Source organism: Hyperolius riggenbachi, chromosome 6 (genome assembly GCF_040937935.1).
Source record: "Hyperolius riggenbachi isolate aHypRig1 chromosome 6, aHypRig1.pri, whole genome shotgun sequence".
Taxonomy (NCBI): Eukaryota; Metazoa; Chordata; class Amphibia; order Anura; family Hyperoliidae; genus Hyperolius; species Hyperolius riggenbachi.
In genome coordinates this window covers 200,002,266-200,022,301 of record NC_090651.1, presented here as the reverse complement: position 1 = coordinate 200,022,301, position 20,036 = coordinate 200,002,266, and the positions used below count along the sequence as shown (strand labels likewise).

The 20,036-nt window shown below is 47.4% G+C and overlaps 1 protein-coding gene across 3 annotated transcripts in view; it reads left to right on the top strand.

Moving 5' to 3' along the window:
- LOC137521275 (THAP domain-containing protein 5-like) overlaps nt 1–20,036 on the top strand; it is a 49,572-nt gene that overhangs the window by 26,495 nt on the left and 3,041 nt on the right. For all 3 annotated transcript variants that reach the window (XM_068240297.1, XM_068240299.1, XM_068240298.1), the window contains exon 2: nt 13,760–13,854. In XM_068240297.1, the coding sequence (XP_068096398.1) occupies nt 13,787–13,854 (68 nt within the window). In that variant the 5' untranslated portion in view covers nt 13,760–13,786. The remainder of the gene's footprint in view (nt 1–13,759; nt 13,855–20,036) is intronic.

The window sequence follows — 20,036 nt, the reverse complement described above, 5'->3', positions numbered from 1 at the left end:
TAAAACTTTTCTTTTCATCCGTCTTAGGTACCCTTTAATTCGTAGTCCTCAAGCCAAATGTTAACAACATATAACATTATTTGATTTCATGAGCAAAGGGAGTGCATACAGTTGCATAAACCAGCATCAACGCAGAATTATTTCCATCTCATTGACCATCTCTATTAGTGACACAGCTACACATCAGGCTTTATTCTTACAGCATATATATTATTTAGCGAGGAGAACGCCAGTGCATACCACTAAGGCTGCATCTGAAATGACCACCAGCTCAAGGTGCAGCACCTAAATAGATTTTCTGCACACTTCACATTCAATTCAGATGCAAATCATATGCAAATCTGCTACTACTTATTATGCAAACAGGAAACTCAGGCGGAGGGGCTAGGAGCAGCTAACCTGATAGTTACATAGTTAAGAAAAGGTGAGGGGAAAGGCTGCGTATCCCTAAACACATGTTGCAATTGAATGGTTAATCGCACAGGCATACACCGCCTCTGTCAGACTGAAAAATGCATGCCCTGCATCCAAGACAAGTGCTAACATTTATTAAGCTAGGAGGAACTTTAGCTTCCAATATGGTTTGCATGCAAAGTATATTATACTAGACACTTGCGCCACGGTGAGGCAAACCTCCGGGCAAGTGACCTAACCTAAATTTAAAATCTTGGGAGCAGCTAAGCAAAACTTCACTTTCAATTCAGATGCACTCTCCTCCACCATTCAATTGCAACATGTGTTTAGGGATGCGCAGCCTTTCCCCCCCACCTTTTCTTAACTTTGTAACTATGTAACTATCAGGTTAGCTGCTCCCAGCCCCTCCTCCTGAGTTTCCTGTTTAATAAGTAGTAGATAATAATAAGTAGATTTGCATATGATTTGCATCTGAATTGAATGCGAAGTGTGCAGAAAATCTATTTAGGTGCTGCACACTGAGCTGGTGGTCATTTCAGATGCAGCCTTAGTGGTATGCGCTGGCGTTCTCCTCGCTGTTCAACAAAATGTAAGTTACACATTTTTTTTGCTTAGCTGCTCCCAAGGTGTTAAATTTAGGTTTGGTCACTTGCCCGGAAGTTTGCCACACCGTGGCGCAAGTGTCTAGTATAATATACTTTGCATGCAAACCATATTGGAAGCTAAAGTTCCTCCTAGCTTAATAAATGTTAGCAATTGTCTAGGATGCAGGGCATGCATTTTTCAGTCTGACAGAGGTGGTGTATGCCTGTGCGATTAACCATTCAATTGCAACATGTGTTTAGGGATGCGCAGCCTTTCCCCCCACCTTTTCTTAACCTTATATCTATATTATTTAGTGTATATATAAGAGATTCCTGTGTACACATAATATATACAGTCACAATCAGATATGTATATCTGACTTTAAAAATACGGGGACTGCTTTATTGAAGCAGCGCAAGTAACTATTTTTTGATTGGTTTATTTCATTTTTGTGGACTAAGCAGAGCTATTACTGTATATATAAATTATTTATAAAATAGAACATTTTATCATATTCTCTATTTTAATTACAGTTTAAATTCATTCGGAGTCGGTGCATTTTTTCCCCCGACTCCAGGTACACAAAAATTACTCTGACTCCTCGACTTCGGCTCCACAGCCCTGTTTGTTATACCAGAGTAAAGGAAAAAGGATTGCTCCACCTGTTAAAGTTTTAATAAGACCCTTATCCTATATAATAATTTTCAAGTGTCTCTGCGTCCCCTGTCCCTGTGTCCGTGCGTTTGCGCTACTGCGCATGTGCAGCACGGACAGCCGATGGGACAGGAGGGGGCGGGGCCGGGCGGGCCTTTGCGTGGGCGGACGCACGCTGACATGCGGTGGTGGGGATGGTCACAGGGGCGGGGGGTTGTGAGACAGACATAGAGCCCGTTACGTTATATTAATGGGCTTAGGTCTACTAGTTAAGTATGAGTGCATATAGCCTTAGGGCCCGTTCAGATCAGAAATGCGGATGGCCATGCGTGCGGAACGCGTGCGGACCGCAACGCGTACGAACGCATGGCCATCCGCGTTTGTGTGCGTTGCGTGGCTGATCCCATCACTGAAAAGTGAATGGGACAGCCACGCGTTTTTGCAAAATCTGCGTGCAGCATGCGTTCCCGGACCGCACAGGTCCGGAACGCATGCAGTGTGAACATCAGACATTGCACTCTATGCAATGTCTGATGTCGTGCGTTTTGGCCACCTGCACGCGTTTCCAAAACGCGGCTGGAAACGCGTGCAGTGTGAACGGGCCCTCAGGGCTCGTTCACAGTGCTCAGTTGATTTGTAAAATAATTCTGCATGTCAACTCACTGCCCATAGAATTCTATGGGCCTGTTCACAATATTGCGTTGTGACTGATTGCATTATTCTAACTCGCTGCATGCTGGATTTGTAATAAAGTCTATGTCTAGTCTCCATTGCAGTACACACTCATTATAACACGTGCATTCTTCAGCGGACCACTGTGAATCCAGCCTTAATTTAGATTGTCCTACTTTTCCCAATGTTCAACCTTGCTTCATCAGAGAACAATTGCAATAAATCATGCCCAGTGAGTTGACATCCCTAGGATTCAATAAAAAATACCTTTAAACTCAAAACAATGTCTGTAAACATCTCCTGAAAGGCCTCTCATTTCTCACTTATACTATGCATTTGCATGTCTATTAATGCATGGGCTTTTTTCCACACATTATGTGCACATTACCCAGCATACTTACATTTTTGCCTACTGTCAATAATATTGAAACGCATGCGATTTCAAAATGTAATGCAGTGTGCTACAGTTTCTAAAATGCGCGTGAAAGCTAAAATGTTTGTTCTTATGGAAAACCACATTGTCACAGGAGCCCTGGTGGTCAGACCGCAAATGGCCTTCCAAACGGTGCCAGCGCACGGATCGTGCGAACTCTGGTCGCAGTCAATGCGCAGGAACCGTTGGGACAAACCGCAGACAAACCAGAAGGGAGCCTGTGAGATATGGGTAATTACAACCTACACACGATTCCAGGGTATCTGCCACCACCACTGGTATGGGCCAGTGGACCCGATTTACTGACTGACTGGTCCTGCGAATAAAAACGGTTAAAACACGCTGTATTCTGTCTAGCCAACAACAAACAATAGTAACGTCTCTTTAGAGGTCTGGTTCAGTTGTGTGCGTGCTGAATGGTAGGGTAGCTCAGAATCAGTTTTATCAGAATCAGTTTTGTTTCGCCAAGTACAGCAGAGCTGTAATCGGAATTATTTGTGGTACACATGGCATAGACAGAGTAAAAACAGACAGAGTATAACCAGACACACAAAAACACATACAGAAATAGAATGCAGTAGTCAGTTCGTAACGGCCATTTCACTGCTGTGCAGTACAGTCCGGTGAGAATAAGAAGGTGCTGGTGAAGGGCCAGGCCATTTACGGATAAAGAACCAGGGGCAGGCAGCGGCGGGAACCGGGTGACCAGCCCAGCAGTTAGAAATGCAGGCCGGGCCGGGGAAGGTTGGAGTTCAGTAGCCGAACAGCTTGGGGGAAGAAGGTGTTCTTCCGCCTGGTAGTTTTGGATGGTATAGTCCTGTAGCGGCGGCCCAATGGGAGGAGCCTGAAGTAATGGCTGCCTGGGTGAGAGGGGTCGCGGGAGATCATGGTTGCCCTCTTCCTCATCCTAGAGGAGTGGAGGAGATCAAGAGGTGGAAGAGGAGAACCGATGATCTTCTCCGCGTCAGTTATGACTCTCTGCAGCTTGTGTTTGTCGCTTGCCGCAGCGCCCGCATACCAGACAATTACAGAGGAGCAGAGGATGGATTCTATGGTGGCGGTATAGAAGCTGGTCAGCAGCTCCTTGGGCATACCAAATCTCTTCAGTTGGCGCAGAAAGAACAGCCGCTGCTGGGATTTCTTCTGAATTTTGGTGGTGTTTAGCCCCCATTTCAGGTTGTTAGTGAGAGTCGTGCCGAGGAACCGAACCGATGACACCCTAGAGACTTCAGTCCCTCCAATGAGGACAGGTGGGAGGGGTGGAGGGTTTCTCCTGAAGTCTACGACTAGTTCAACAGTCTTTGCTGTGTTGAGGACTAGGTTGTTGTCACTGCACCAGTTGCATATCCTCTCGACTTCGCTGCGGTATTCGTGCTCCCCGTTGCTACCAATAAGGCCGATGATGGTGGTGTCGTCTGCAAATTTGATGACCTTCACAGAGCCGGCGGATGAGATGCAGTTGTTGGTATAGAGGGAGAACAATAGAGGTGATAGAACACAGCCTTGTGGAGCCCCTGTATTGGTTGTCCGGACGCTGGAGTAGTAGTTGCCAAGCTTCACCTGCTGCGTTCTGTTAGTCAAGAAGTCTTTGATCCATGCTCGGAGAGTAGGATCAATTCCGAGCTGCGTCAGATTGGTGATCAGGATGTCAGGACAGATCGTGTTGAACGCTGAGCTAAAGTCTAGGAACAGAATCCTAGCATAGGAGGCGGGGCTGTCCAGGTGCTCAGTGATGTGGGCCATGCTGACATTGATGGCATCCTCCACGGATCGGTTTGCCCTATATGCAAATTGGAGCGGGTCTAAAAGGGCGTCCGTGGACCTCTTCAGGTGGGCAAGGACCAGCCGCTCAAGGAGCTTCATGATATTAGAGGTTAGGGCCACCGGACGGAAGTTATTTTGCTCAGTACTGCCTGGTTTTTTTGGGACTGGTACAATTGTAGACCTCTTAAAACAGGAGGGAACTGTACCCCCCGATAAAGACTTCTTAAATAAGGAGGTGAGCACAGGGGCTAGCTGGTCGGCACAGGTTCGCAAGCAGATAGATGACACACCGTCTGGGCCGGAAGATTTCCTGGGGTTCAGCTTGCGGAGGTGCCGGAGTACCTCTGATTCCCGAACGGTACCAGGCGCCAGGGAGACAAGTTCACCCATGGGGGGAGGGGGCGAAACTGCGTGGCTCACGGGCTGGATGGACTGGATGGGATGTTGCTCGAACCTGCAGTAGAACTCATTGAGCTCCTCCGCCAGTCGAGGACTAGGGTTCACCGTCAGGGGTGCCGATTTGAAGTTCGTGGCTGCTCTCAGGCCCTTCCATACCTCTCGTGTGTTGGTTGACTAGAGGCAGAGCCCCAGCTTTTCGGCATAGGCCCTTTTTGCCAAACGCAGTTCTCTTTTCAGGGCGTGCCTGGCCTCTCTGAATTCCTCAGGGGAGCCGGACTTGTGCGCTTCCTCTTTGCGTTTCCGAAGCCGGCGAAGTCTGTCGTTGAACCAGGGCTTGTTGTTGGGATAGACTCTGAAGGACTTAGACGGAATACACGCTTCTTCGCAGAAGCTAATGTAGGAGGTGACATTCTCGGCCCATTCATCAAGGGTGGGTGCCTCCAGAGTCGACCAGTCTGTGGTTTCAAAGCAAGCTTGGAGCTCCAGTTTGGCATCTGCTGTCCATTTTTTTGAGGTTTTGACGATGGGCTTTGAGGTCTCCAGGAGCCTCCTGTAGGTGGGGATCAGGTGTATTGTGTTGTGGTCAGAGTTCCCAAGGGGGGCTCCTTGGATGGCCTTGTAAGCACACTTGTGGACCGTGTAGCAGTGGTCTAGGATGTTACAGTTCCTGGTAGGACAGGTGATGTGCTGCTTGTAGCGGGGCAACACGTGCCGAAGGTTCGCCTTGTTGAAGTCGCCCAAGATGATGAACAGGGCATCCGGGAGGGCTGTTTCCCAGCGCGAGATACAGTCGCTGATTTCTTGCAGGGCAGTCCTGGAGCATGCGTCGGGAGGAATGTAGACCCCAACGAGGACAAGGGAAGAGAACTCCCTCGGGGAGTACCAAGGCCTGCAGTTTATGGCAAGGATCTCAACATCTGGGGTGCAGGCCTTGTGGAGAGTGATGGTGTTGGAGCACCAGGAGGTGTTTATGTAAAAGCAGATACCACCCCCTCTCGTTTTCCCAGAGAGGGCTGCGTCACGGTCTGCTCTTAGGAGGCTGTGGCCTGGTACATGCAGAGAGTCGTCGGGGATGCTGTCGCACAGCCAGGTTTCTGTGAAACAGAGAACAGGGGTATACTTGCTGATCTGGGGTTTGCTGCCGAGTAAGAGGAGCAGCTCGTCCAGTTTGTTGGGGAGTGAGCAGACGTTTGCTAGTAGAATGGCAGGGACAGGGGAGCGTAGGCCCTTCCTTTTGAGTCGGACCTGGGCCCCCGCCCTCCTACCTCTGTGGCGGCGTTTGTTTGGGGCTCGCTTGGTGGAGAGATATTTGATGTGATCGGTGACAGTGTTCCACAGGGAAGAATCCGGTGAGTGATTGGGACTGACCGTGGGTTCCCATCTAAGTAGGGCCTCCCTAGAAAGGGTGGCAGACCGCACTCCGGCCATGGCACAGCTACCACGGTAGGTGCAGTGTGCAGCACAGTGTGCACCTACAGTGACTCAGATGAGGTGCAGGTGGTGTGGAGCAGGCGTACAACCCGGACAGACACAGATAGATGCCGAGGGTCGGGCCGCCCGTCACGGAATGGGGCACAACTAGATGGGCTGGAGCAGGCGGCGTAGCACAGTGTGGCACATTGGATGGTGCGGTGGGTGCAGCACAAAAAGTGGACCGAACAGGTGAAGTGGGGCAGGCAGCACAACACAGACGGTGGTCCAAGTGTGTGGTGCGAAGCAGGCAGCCCAGACGGACACAGGCCCAATAGATGATGTGGGGCAGGCAGCAAAGCACAGACCAGGGTACAGTTAGATGATATGGAGCAGGCAGCACAGCACAGTCAAGCAAAGGCACGGATAAGAAGGTGGGAGCAGGCTAGATGGTATGGAGCGACAGCACAGCACAGTCTGTGACACAGATAGCTGGATGGAATGGAGCTGGCAGCACAGCACAGTCAGTGTCAATGGCAGATGGCATGGAGCAGGCAGGTGAATGGCATGGGGCACAGCACAGGCAGAGGCACAGAGATGGTATGGAGCAGGCACAGCACAGAAGATGGTATGGAGCAGGCACAGCACAGCTTACAACAGAGGATCCCCAGTGGGAGGTGGGGAGAAGAACTGCAGAACTCACCAGGATGACACAGGACAGGCTGTGCAGTTGGAAGAGGTCATGTTTTTTCCAGCAGCGTTGGTGGGATGCAGGCCGGGCAGAGCGGAGTCATCGTCAGCAGCAGTGAGCCCTCAGGTTTGGTGGGATGCAGGCTGGGCAGAGCGGAGAACCACCTCAACAGGCGAGATGCTGCCCGCTGGGCAGCTGATGACCAAGGAGACCAGGTTGTTGATGTTGATGACCACGTGGCTGCAGGCCTGGCCACGTGGGTGCAGCAGGGTAGGCGTACTGCAAAAGGAGAGCGGGCCAAGGAAGTTACTGTAGCGGCGAGAGGCCGCCGGGGGAAGCGACCAGGGTGCCGGGACCAGGAGCAGCGTCAGGAGGCTGGTGATGCGGCGGCCGCCGGGAGCCGCGACCAGGGTGCCAGGATCAGGAAGCTGGTGATGCGGCGGCAGAGTTGTTCGTAGCTTGAGAAACAGCCGGGAGGAGCAATCCGGATGCCGGGACCAGGAGCAGCGTCCGGTGCCAGCTGGGCGCAGAGTAGCTGAGGTGCGGCCGCCCGATGCAGCGGCAGACCGTGCGTGAGCGAATCGAGGGCAGCCGGGGCCAGAATGCAGGAGGCCAGGGTTGCAGCGGCGCCCAGGTTTCCGGAGCAGCCGGGAGGTTTGCGGACTGCGGAGAGGGGCCGCCGAGTGGCTGGAGACAGTGTCCGGAGGCAGGAAGCCAGAGCGGCAGTCGGAGTGTTGCAGCCGGGAGGTTTGCAAAGATGCACACCGAGCTGTGGACGGGAGCCGAGTGTCTGGAGACAGTGTCCGGTGGCAGGGAGCCAGAGCGGCAGTCGGAGGCACAGAAGAAGATGAAGCTATCCCTACACTACTCCTGAGCACAAAACAAGGTAATTAAAACTATAAAACTATAAAACTATAAAGGAAAAACATTAAAAACTGCCTAAAAGTGGGAGCCATGTGACCGAGGCAACCTGCGTGGGCGCCATCTTGGTCTAACAACAACAACTGGTCTAACAACAACAACTGACGATAGCGTCAGTTTATTGAAAGCAATATAAATAATTAATATATACAGACAATTATTAAAATCAACAATTATTAAAACAGTAATAGCCAGTATGAAAAATAAAAGAAGGGAGAAAAAATACTTAGTTCCTGGAAGGATGTCCTTTTTGTGGGAAGAATCATAAAGTTCTTGGTTTCAATCAAAGTTCAGAGTCCAGACCAGGTGGATGCCAGCATATCCTCAAGCTGGCACCGATGAGTTCAAGAAGTTTCAGGGTGGAGGACACTGAGTTTGTCTCCTCTGCCATTCTTATGCCCCTGATCCAGTAGGAGGGAGTGAAGGCAGGGCCACACACCCCCTTAGAACATGAGATGAGTCCTCCCCTTGTCCTGGGGACCAGAAATCATGTCTTAACCACATATGGGCTCTATCTCACAGAACTGTACAGGTCAGGGCAGATTTACTAATATTTTCAGGTCTGCCTCGATTTACCCAGCAGCCTGATACCAAACATGAGGGGTGGGACCCCTGTGGTATCATCAGGGCACTTTCGAACTGCTTAACTGACAGTCTTTACCTCAGAATGTTCTGAAATGTTCTCAGAACCAGCGCCAGACAGGGCCCTACATGCTCTGTTAGTTTGGAGGGTCTGCCAGCCTGGCAACACAGAAAATATGACACATATAGCAGTTTATGGAATATGATCTGCATCTGGGATTGACAGCAGGTCATCCCTAAGTGAGGTTCTTTTTGAAGCTGGCAGCAGCAAGCCACATGTCGGCTCCCCTGCTGGGGAAGGAGCCCGAGTGTCTGAGTTTTTCCCCTCTAGATTGCTTCTGTCATGGTGCTTGTCACCTATACCTGATGGATGGGCCATCAGCACAGCTTGAAGCCAGGGACTCTCTGCAGATGGCTATCTCTCTGCTGAGAAAAGACTGCAGACTCTCCTACACAATAAATCCAGATTCTATTGATCTGAAGCGCAATCGATGCAGAGAATCGAGTGCGATCGCTTTTTCTTCACGGGCGGTTCCAGGACGCGTCTGCGGCCCCGCAACCGTCCGTGACACACATCCAATGCGTTTTTAAAACGTGCACTTATAAAATTGCTGAAATATACAAGCCGTTATCTAATTAACTTTTTTATCCTGAGTTTTCTTCCAGGAGATAGTTATCCATTTTATCTAAAAATAACTTTTTAACACTTAGCAATTAAAAAAAGGAAGGTGAAGTGTAATATCAAACCTATTTTGAGTATTACTCTTAGAAGCCCCAGTATCTCTGCTAGTTAGGGTGTAATGCCCGGCCATGCGCCCATTGCTGGGAGCATTCTGTGCCTGCGCAGTGCATTCCTGGCCGTGGGGGCACCTATTACTGGCTACACCCATCCCTGGCTGCCTATACTGCGGCCACCTATTACTGACTAAACCTATTCCTGGCTACCTATACTGCAGCCACCTATTACTGGCTGCACCTATTCCTGGCTACCTATACTGCGGCCACTTACTATTGGCTACACCTATTCCTGGCTACCTATACTGCAGCCAGCTATTACTGGCTGCGCCTATTCCTGGCTACTTATACTGGGGACACCTGTGCCTAACTAGCTATAGTGGAGGCACCTATACCTGGCTTCCAAATGGGGTGTGTGGGAGTGGAGCTCTTTGAAAACCGTGCTGGAGATTTGGACGCAGCCGCTGCCACCATAGTTCGTAATAGGAATTACGGCTATAGCGGCGCTCAGTGAGAAATTTGGGCGCCGTTAAAAGACAGAGCAAATTACTATAAAAACACTGTAATTCGGCTGCCAGCAATAGCTGGAAGCCAAATAACCTCTTTCACCACTATCCGTGGCGACCTGGAGGGGGAATAGTATTTAACGCCGCCAGGAGTTTTGCAGGAGCAGGGTGAGCCGTTTTACAGCTTTACCCTGCACCCAAATCTCCTGGCGGCTTAAGAGTGGGACACATCTGGCTACCATACTGGTGTGTGTGTGTGTGTGTGTTACATTTAGGGTTGCAACGGTATGAAAATGCATGGTATAATAACCGTCTAAAACAGATACCACGGTATACGGTATTATACAATTATTTGGACCCGGGCCTCCCCTTCCATTAAATAATGTACCCCAACTCACCAGTACAGTAGCTAGATGTGCCCCACTCCCTCAGCATACGTATGCTTAAAGCGCTGGGAGATTTGGGCGCAGGGTAAAGCTGTAAAATGGCTACCCTGCTCTTGCAAAAGTCCTGGCGACGTTAAATACTATTCCCCCTCCAGGCCGTCATTGATAGTGGGGAAAGATGTTATTCGGCTTCCAGCTATTGCTGGGAGCCAAATTACAGTGTTTTTATAGTAATTTGTGCTCTGTCTTTTGACGACGCCCAAATTACTGTTGGAGTGTTGCTGTAGCCGCAATTCCTATTACAGCCTGTGGCGGCACCGGCTGCGCCCAAATCTCCAGCGCTGTTTTTACAGAGCTCCACTCCAACCCCCCCCCACCCCATATGGTAGCCAGGCAGAGGTGTCTCCAGTATAGTTAGGTATAGGTGTATCCAGTATAAGTAGCGGGTAATAGGTGACCGCAGTATAGGTAGCCAGGGATTGGTGTAGGCAGTAATAGGTGGCCAGGAATGGGTGTGGCCAGTAATAGGTGGCCACAGTATAGGTAGCTAGGAATGGGTGTAGCCAGTAATAGGTGGCCGCAGTATAGATAGCCAGGAATAGGTGTAGCCAGTAATTGGTGGCTGCAATATATCTAACCAGGGATAGGTGTAGCCAGTAATAGGTGGCCGCAGTACAGGTAGCCAGGGATGGGTGTAGCCAGTAATAGGTGGCCGCTGTATAGGTAGCCGTGTTCGCCTCAGAATTTTTTCTTTTTTTTTTTCTTTTTTTTTTTTTTTTTACACTCAGATGCACACCACATGCGGAAAGCTTGGCAGCTAAGGGCCTATCAGCCTTAAGTGGCTGTATGCCATCGCTGGGTAGTGCTGTCATCATAGTGTTCATATTTCTTATATTGCTCATAGGTAACTTGATTATATACTCGCCCTTTCAGAGCCCGATCGTCCCCACACTGAAGACAGTCGCGCCACACCAACTGTTCCTTCTCACCAACCCTAAGACGATGGGCAGTAAATTCCGGCCACCGCATGTGAGCACACACACTCTACCCTCATCCAACCAACTCTTATTCCACAGTCTACCCATTCAAAATTCATAAATACCACACCCCTATCACCAGTCTCTACTACCGATTGCCCAACCGCCTCGATCTCCACCCGCCCTTATCCCTGACATGAATCTATGTTTTTTGAGTTGTTTAAATACCCTTCTGTGATTACTCGCCAGATTTTACTACACGGTCCTGCCCATTCACCACCTTTATAAGTCATATCATCTTCCTTCATATCTTGGACTACAGGATACCTGCCACCACACAGCTGGTCCATTCTACAAACCCATTCATCCAGACTTGGGGAAGTTGGTTCTTTCCACTTATCCAGTATCATTCTTTTAGCAACCTTGGAACCTACTTCTTTGATTAGAATGCTACCCTTACATCCACCTGCGTCAGCAAATCCGAAGATAGCTTCTTCTGCAGATAGGTCAAAGGTATCTGTTAGTAATTCTTTGTAAAAGAGGGTTATTTCTTCCCAAAAAACTTTAACTATGGGGCATGACCACCACATATGCAGCTCTGTCCCGTCCTCCTGCCCACACCTCCAACAAACCACTCTATGGCTAGTACATTTCTGGATGCGTGATGGAGTGAAATACCATTTAGCAGTGGTCTTGTACTGGATAAGTTGTAGACTTGTATACCGTATGGACCAGTTACTCTGCCAAATCTTAGACCATTTCTGGCTAAGGGTGGGACTAACAGCCGTTTCCCATTTTTTACAATAATTTGGGGTAGAATTATCGATCTCACCTGGGCTTTTAAGTTTATTAAGTTTAGATAAAGCTTTTTCCATTTTTTTGTTAAGCAAGATGTGTTTTTCTAGGGTATTCAAGTCAAACCTACTTTTCAAATGCACTCTATGCAGGAAACTTTGCGCTTGAGTTAGTCCCCAAGTATTTTTCTGCCCATCATTATATAAGAGGCTAGGTATTTTCAGAGTGTGGTCGCCCCTGAGATTAATAATACGGGTTTCACTACTTATATTATTCTTTATGAACCACGACTTCTTCGCGCCTGGAATAAAGTCTGGGTTGTCCCTCAGTGTAGTCATGGGCGAGAGGCCCGTTTCTTTTTGCCATTTTTGCACAAACCAATAAAAGGTTTTTAGTGTTGGCGTAATCAAAGGATGGTGGGTAGTCGAAAATATTTTGTAAATGTTGCTAGGTATCCATGAAAAGATTAAATCAGGTTTGCCTTCCTCCTTTTCTAATGATGTCCATATTTTGCCTGTTTTATTGGGGGAGGATTCTATTCTCCAGTCTAGAATTCTGGCCAAGTGTATACTTCTATAATAATTCTGGATATTTGGGGCGGCTAGGCCACCTCTCTCTTTCCCTCTGGAGATTAGTTTATAACTTAATCTGCGTCTGGACCTACTCCATATGAAATTTTGAAAACATTTTTGCCAAATTTGGAACCATGAACCCGGGATTGTCACTGGCACACTCCGCAATAAAAAAAATGAGTTTGGGTAGCACTACCATTTTGATAATACTGATCCTACCAATAATATTAAAACAGGGGCGGTCCCATGACTGAAGTTTACCCTTAAATTCTTTTATAATTTTTGAGAAATTAGCCCCAAAAAGATCCTTAGGGTCTTTTGTGAGGGAGATTCCAAGATAGTTAATCACACGCTCATTCCAATTAAATTTGATTTTTTGTTTAATTTTATGTACCGTATCAGCTGAACAGCCCAAATCCAAAATTGTAGTTTTTTCTTGATTTAGCTTAAAGTTGGAATACAGTGCGAATGTGTTTAAGATTTCCTCACATCTAATAATAGAGTGGATCGGGTCAGTCAGGATTAACAACAGATCATCCGCGTAAGCAAGGACTTTAATCTCATCTTCATTCTCAGAATTTTTTTTACAACTGGGTGGCATGAAAAAGTAGCCGGGTGGCAGGAAAAGTAGCGGGGTGGGGCGAGCTGAGAGAATATAGGGGCCGGCACGTATCTGCTCAACTCTGCTTACACCAGAAGAGGAGGCAGGCTGATGACAGCCGGGTGCTCACCAAAACTAGCTGGATGGAGCGCCCGGCTAAAAGAGCCTGGGGAGAACACTGGGTAGCCAGGGATAGGTGCCACCAGCACAGATAGCCAGGAATAGATGACTGCAGTATAGGTAGCCAGGATAGGTGCCCGCAGTATAGAGAGCCAAGTGGGGGGAGGAGGGACACAGCGGAGGCAGTAGACACATACTTGCCGGGGGTCCTGCATGCATGTACTTCTTTCTTCTTCCTGTTCTTGCATTTCATCTCCTTGTAACAGCGCCCAGGGCCCAATGATGGCTTCATCTTGGTCTTACAGGCACATATAGTAAAATGTTTTTCTCTTGAAACTGTTTTCAACTGAGCAAGTGTAGCGACAATATTCAAACTCCATGCAGATATTACCTGATGGTGGTAGAACCCCTTAGTCTCTGCATAGTATTATTATTATTTATATATAGTGCCCTCATCTTCGGTGGCACATCACATCAAAGTACTAAGGTTGATCCTGACTGAAAGCTGTCTAGTTCTTACATTTCTCTTTTCTTTTGTCTAGCTGATGTAAACCAGCCACACAGACAAGATGACAGTATGTGCCATGTTTGGCTGCAAGAACCGCATGCACAAAGGCTGTGGTAAACACTTCTTCAGGTAATCAGTGCTACAGATCATTTTATCTTCAAGAAACCCTGCTTCCTTAAAATAAATTGTATGTTGCATTATTATTATGTATAACTGCTTGATTTCAAGTGTAACTGCGGAATAAAGCGACTGTATTGGATGAATAGACCTTGTAGGCCTCGTTCACATTGTGTGCCATGTGAAACCAATGCAATAATACATGTCAGAGAACAATTTCTTTAATTATGCAGGCTCACGTGTCTTTACACACTGCTTAGTGATTCTGATGTGCATTATAATACAGCATTGCATGATTTTATATGGACAGTAAAAATATTCCTTCAGTGAACTTCATAATTCTGCCAGTAAAAAACCTATGTGAAACATGTTACACATAGCACTACCATGTTTTTGTTTTCTAAATGGCATTGGAAGCACTGTGCAAAAATGTCCTGATAGTGTGTTGTCGTATTGCTATGCAGATAGGACTCAAATGTAAACGTACTTGCTGAGTAACATTGGAATAACTTAAAAGTGATCCCCAGGTAAAAATAAACTTATGAAATGAATAATTTTATTAATCCAACTACTAAAAAAAGCTTTTTTGGATATCCCATAGATTTAATTTATATTTAAACATTTACAAAGTAGATTTAATGTTTTGTTGTCTCTGCTCAGTGGCAGCCTATTAAATGTCCCTAAATGAAAATATATGAACTATTGACCTTTTTCTATCTCCCTCTGCTCTCAGAAATTGTATTTTTCTAGGAAAACTTTTATGGCTGTAATTTGTAATCTGTAATCAGTGATGTTTACTATATTCCGGAAAAGGTACTGGAATATATACACTGGTCGATTTTAGCCTTCGATAGATCGATTGATTTGATCGATCAAGTGGGTATCGATTGATCGTTTTGCGGCCAATTTCGATCAATTTGATCTATCTGACAGGATGGAAGATCTAGGTCGATCTGCTGCTGGCAGCAGATCGATGGCCCAAAGAGTTGCATTGGATTTAATGGTCCAATAATGCATTTAGATCGATTTTTCAATAGATTTCCAATCTAGGAAATCTGTTCCTAGTGTGTGGCAAACATCAGACAGATTCCTGTCAAATTAGACTTGACAGGCATCTGACAGAAATCTATCTGATGGTCGAATCTGCTGTAAATCTATAAGTGTATGGCCACCTTAAGACAGAAGCTGCCACTTCCTTGCCTAAAAAAATTAACTCTTTCAAGCAGCAAAATAAAACAAGTAAAACAGTCTGGTTAACAATGTTTTGCACTGTACATTAACATGGTTATCTCATCATGTCGCCTAGGGTAAACTTTAGAGCAGACTCTAATGTTATCATGGAACCCACACTATCAGCACAGACAGCAGAAGTTATAAGAGTAGAAAGTAAAAATGTCTAAAAACAGACCACTTGTGTCTTGATATCCAGTTTTTGTTAACCATGCCCCCTTTCTTAATCGCTTCCATATTGTGGTAATTGAAATCCACGCCGTGTTTGTGGCTTTGAAATCTGCTCCTGACCGGTTCACAGAGCTCTGCCATCATAGCAACAGCAGAGCGAGGGGCCTATGGTGATGGGAGAGCGGCGCAGTCAGCAGGGTCTGTGTGAGAACGGTAATTGAAATCTATGCCCTGTGTGGCGATAGGCACTGTTTTTTGGTACCATCAGTCTCTGGTCCAGTTTTCTGCCTTTACAGAGACTGATACAAGATTGTGTCATCTGTGGTTGGAGGTGCCTCATAGGGTGCCCAGAGAGGTACTCTGCTTCTACCTGTGCCACCCTATTTCAGAGGAGAGGTGAAGTATTGCAGTGCCAGCCACAATAGATGGGAAAAGTTTTTACCATCTATTTACAAAGGAGTACTTTACAGTGAGAGTGGAAGTATAACCACAGGAAGTAGTTATGGCAAACTCTACATATGTAATAAACAGTTAGAAAAAAAGTGCTCCAGGAGCAGCTCACCATAGCATGTAAAACATCACTTTTATTCGGTCTCGAGAAAGCCCTGATTTGGGGGCGAAACGGACGTAGACTCTCCTCCGCACCTCTGTGTCCTTATGTGCCTGTTAAGTATAACATTGTCTGCAATTTCTATATTTTTAAAGCTGCATGGAATTTTTTAATGCAAGAGTATTAAAAGTGATGTTTTTTATTTGCTACGGTGAGCTGCTCCTGGAGCCCTTTTTTCTAACTGTTTATTGATGGACTTTTGAATATTACTCTGGATGTTGCACCACCTGCTAAGAATATGATACAGTGCTACTATTGCAGTGTAGAGTGAACTCGCCACATACAGTGGGTTGCAAAAGTATTCGGACCCCTTGAAGTTTTCCACATTTTGTCACATTACTGCCACAAACATGCATCAATTTTATTGGGATTCCACGTGAAAGACCAATAAAAGTGGTGTACATGTGAGAAGTGGATCGAAAATCATACATCATTCCAAACATTTTTTACAAATAAATAACTGCAAAGTGAGGTGTGCATAATTATTCAGCCCCCTGAGTCAATACTTTGTAGAACCACCTTTTGCTGCAATTACAGCTGCCAGTCTTTTAGGGTATGTCTCTACCAGCTTTGCACATCTAGAGCCTGAAATCCTTGCCCATTCTTTGCAAAACAGCTCCAGCTCAGTCAGATTAGATGGACAGCGTTTGTGAACAGCAGTTTTCAGATCTTGCCACAGATTCTCGATTGGATTTAGATCTGGTCTTTGACTGGGCCATTCTAACACATAGATATGTTTTGTTTTAAGCCATTCCATTGTTGCCCTGGCTTTATGTTTAGGGTCATTGTCCTGCCGGAAGGTGAACCTCCGCCCCAGTCTCAAGTCTTTTGCAGTCTCCAAGAGGTTTTTTTTTCCAAGTTTGCCCTGTATTTGACTCCATCCATCTTCCCATCAACTCTGACCAGCTTCCCTGTCCCTGCTGAAGAGCTGCTCGGGGGGAGCATGATGTTGCCACCACCATATTTGACAGTGGGGATGGTGTGTTCAGAGTGATGCGCAGTGTTAGTTTTCCGCCACACGTAGCGTTTTGCATTTTGGCCAAAAAGTTCCATTTTAGTCTCATCTGACCAGAGCACCTTCTTCCACATGGTTGCTGTGTCCCCCACATGGCTTGTGGCAAACTGCAAATGGGACTTCTTATGCTTTCTGTTAACAATGCCTTTCTTCTTGCCACTCTTCCATAAAGGCCACCTTTGTACAGTGCATGACTATCAGTTTTCCTATGGACAGAGTCTCCCACCTGAGCTGTAGATCTCTGCAGCTCGTCCAGAGTCACCATGGGCCTCTTGACTGCATTTCTGATCAGCGCTCTCCTTGTTTGGCCTGTGAGTTTAGGTGGATGGCCTTGTCTTGGTAGGTTTACAGTTGTGCCATACTCCTTCCATTTCTGAATGATCGCTTGAACAGTGCTCCGTGGGATGTTCAAGGCTTTGGAAATCTTTTTGTAGCCTAAGCCTGCTTTAAATTTCTCAATAACTTGATCCCTGACCGGTCTTGTGTGTTCTTTGGACTTCATGGTGTTGTTGCTCCCAATATTCTCTTAGACAACCTCTGAGGCCCTCACAGAGCCGCTGTATTTGTACTGACATTAGATTATACACAGGTGCACTTTATTTAGTCATTAGCACTCATCAGGCAATGTCTATAGGCAACTGACTGCACTCAGATCAAAGGGGGCCGAATAATTATGCACACACCACTTTGCAGTTATTTATTTGTAAAAAAAATGTTTGGAATCATGTATGATTTTCGTTCCACTTCTCATGTGTACACCACTTTGTGTTGGTCCTTCATGTGGAATTTCAATAAAATTGATTCATGTTTGTGGCAGTAATGTGACAAAATGTGGAAAACTTCAAGGGGGCCGAAAACTTTTGCAACCCACTGTATACTCTCTCTTACAAGTGGATTTAAACTAATTAATTTAATTTTCAAGTTTTTTTTTTTTTGTAATCAATTTTTTTTAAATATTGAATTCAATATAGGTTATTGTATGGAATTAAATAAAAAAAAGTGTTTGCAGCGAGATGTTGATGACGCTGTGTGACCCTGGTGTCATCAACGCCGATCGGCGGGGGACATGAAGCAAAATCCGCCAAGGGACATGGAAGAAGGCACTGAGGAAGCTATCAGAGGTACGCAACGAGGGATCAGCACGCCAATGGTGAGTATAAGACCCAGATGTGTAGACAGGTGTATTATTTAGTCAGAAGTATAGGTAGCCAGAGGTTTTACCAGATGTATAGGTAGCCAGATATTTTGCCAGATGTATAGGTAGCCAGGTGGAGCCAGATGTATAGGTAGCCAGGTCCCCCCCCCCCCCAGTCTCCTCCAGCCCCGATTTACTCACCCGAGGGCTGTCTCCTGCGGCGGCTTCTGTGGGGAGGGATCGCTCTTCCTCGTGGGCTGGTGGCCGGTCGGGGACGCCCCTTTCTGTGCAGGGGGGGGATCCCTCTTCCATGTGGGCTGGTCGGGGATTCCCCCTTCTATGCAGGGGGCGGAGGAGATCCCCCTTCTATGCGGGCTGGTGGTCGGGTGTCTCCCTTCTGTGCAGGGGGGGAGATCCCCCTTCTATGTGACCTGTTGACTGGTCGGGGACTCCCGGGAGGTCGGGGACTCCCCCTTCTGTGCAGGGGGGGGGGGAGATCCCCCTTCTATGTGGGCTGGTGACTGGTCGGGGACTCCCCCTTCTGTGCGGGGGGGGGGGGGTCCCCTTCTATGAAGACGGGCTGTGGGTGGCTCTTACCTCTTCCCTCTCCGGATCCCACGTGCGCCCCCCCCCCTTCCCCGTACCCACCCTCCCCTGATCTCCTGGCCTCCCCGGTATCCAGCCCTAAACTACTCACCCGAGGGCTGTCTCCTGCGCCGGCCGCGATTGGCACCCTTCTCCTCCATCACTGAAGTCTCGTGTTCTGTGTAATTACAGTACGAGGCTTGGTGACGTCACCATGGCCCCATTCTGCAATAACTGTGAGCGGGGAGGAAGCGACACTTCTTCCTCCCCGCTGTGCGCCCATAACTCCGCCCCCTTCACCTGCCGCTTTAGTTCCTATCTGATTAATTGCACACAGCGCGCAGGCTTGTGATAATTGAGGTCGGATATCCTTCTGACTTCAATGACTACATGCCTGCACACAGTGCAGCTCCCCTGCGCACTGTGTGGAATGAATTAGATAGGAACTAAAGCAGCAGGTGGAGGGGGCGGAGTTATGGACGCACAGCGGGGAGGAAGAACAGTCACTTTCCCCCTGCTCATAATCGTTCTGCCTCAGTCGAAGGCTATGACTGAGCAGAACGAGGTCTACAGGGGGCACAGGAGGGGGAGGATGGTGCTGTGTGCTAGTCGCAGCACCAGTAATAAAACAATGGTAAAAGTTTTTAAGAGGAGGGGGAACTGGGTCTGGAGTACTTTAAGTCTGAGTAGATTAGCTACATGCTTGTTTCAGGTGTGTGAATCAGACAAGCAGCAACAATCCACAAGGACTCGACCCTCCAAAAGGTGAATTACAGCAAAATATTTATTTATAAATAGCGGTGATACAGCACACTAAAAAACACGTTTCGGGCAGAGGCCCTTTCTCAAGCACTTGAGAAAGGGCCTCTGCCCGAAACTTCGTGTTTTTTAGTGTGCGGTATCACCGCTATTTATAAATAAATATTTCGCTGTCATTCACTTTATGGTGAGGTGCGATGGGCCTCTGACCGCATTGGACTCCCCGTGTGACACAAAGATTCCTCTGTGGCTGGCAGGCACACTTTGTTCTTGGGTGTGAATCACACACATGCAGCCAAAGAGATCAGCAGGACTGCCGGGCAACTGATATTGTTTAAAGTACTGAAGTGAGAGGGATATGGGGGCTGCCATATTTATTTACTTTTTACCATTGTCTGGCTGTCCTGCTGATCCTCTGCCTCTAATACGTTTAGCCATAAACCTTGAACAACCATGCAGCAGATCAGGTGTTTCTGACATTGTCAGATCTGACTAGATTAGCCACATGCTTGTTTCTGGCGTGTGATTCAAATACTTCAGCCAAAGAGATCAGCAGGACTGCCACGAAATTAGGATTGGTTAACTACCTCACAACCGTGTCACGTCAATGGGCGTGACCGCGGCGGTAGCCCAAGGACCGCCTAACGCCAATTGGCGTCAAGTCCTGGGGCCAGCTACTGCAGGAGTTT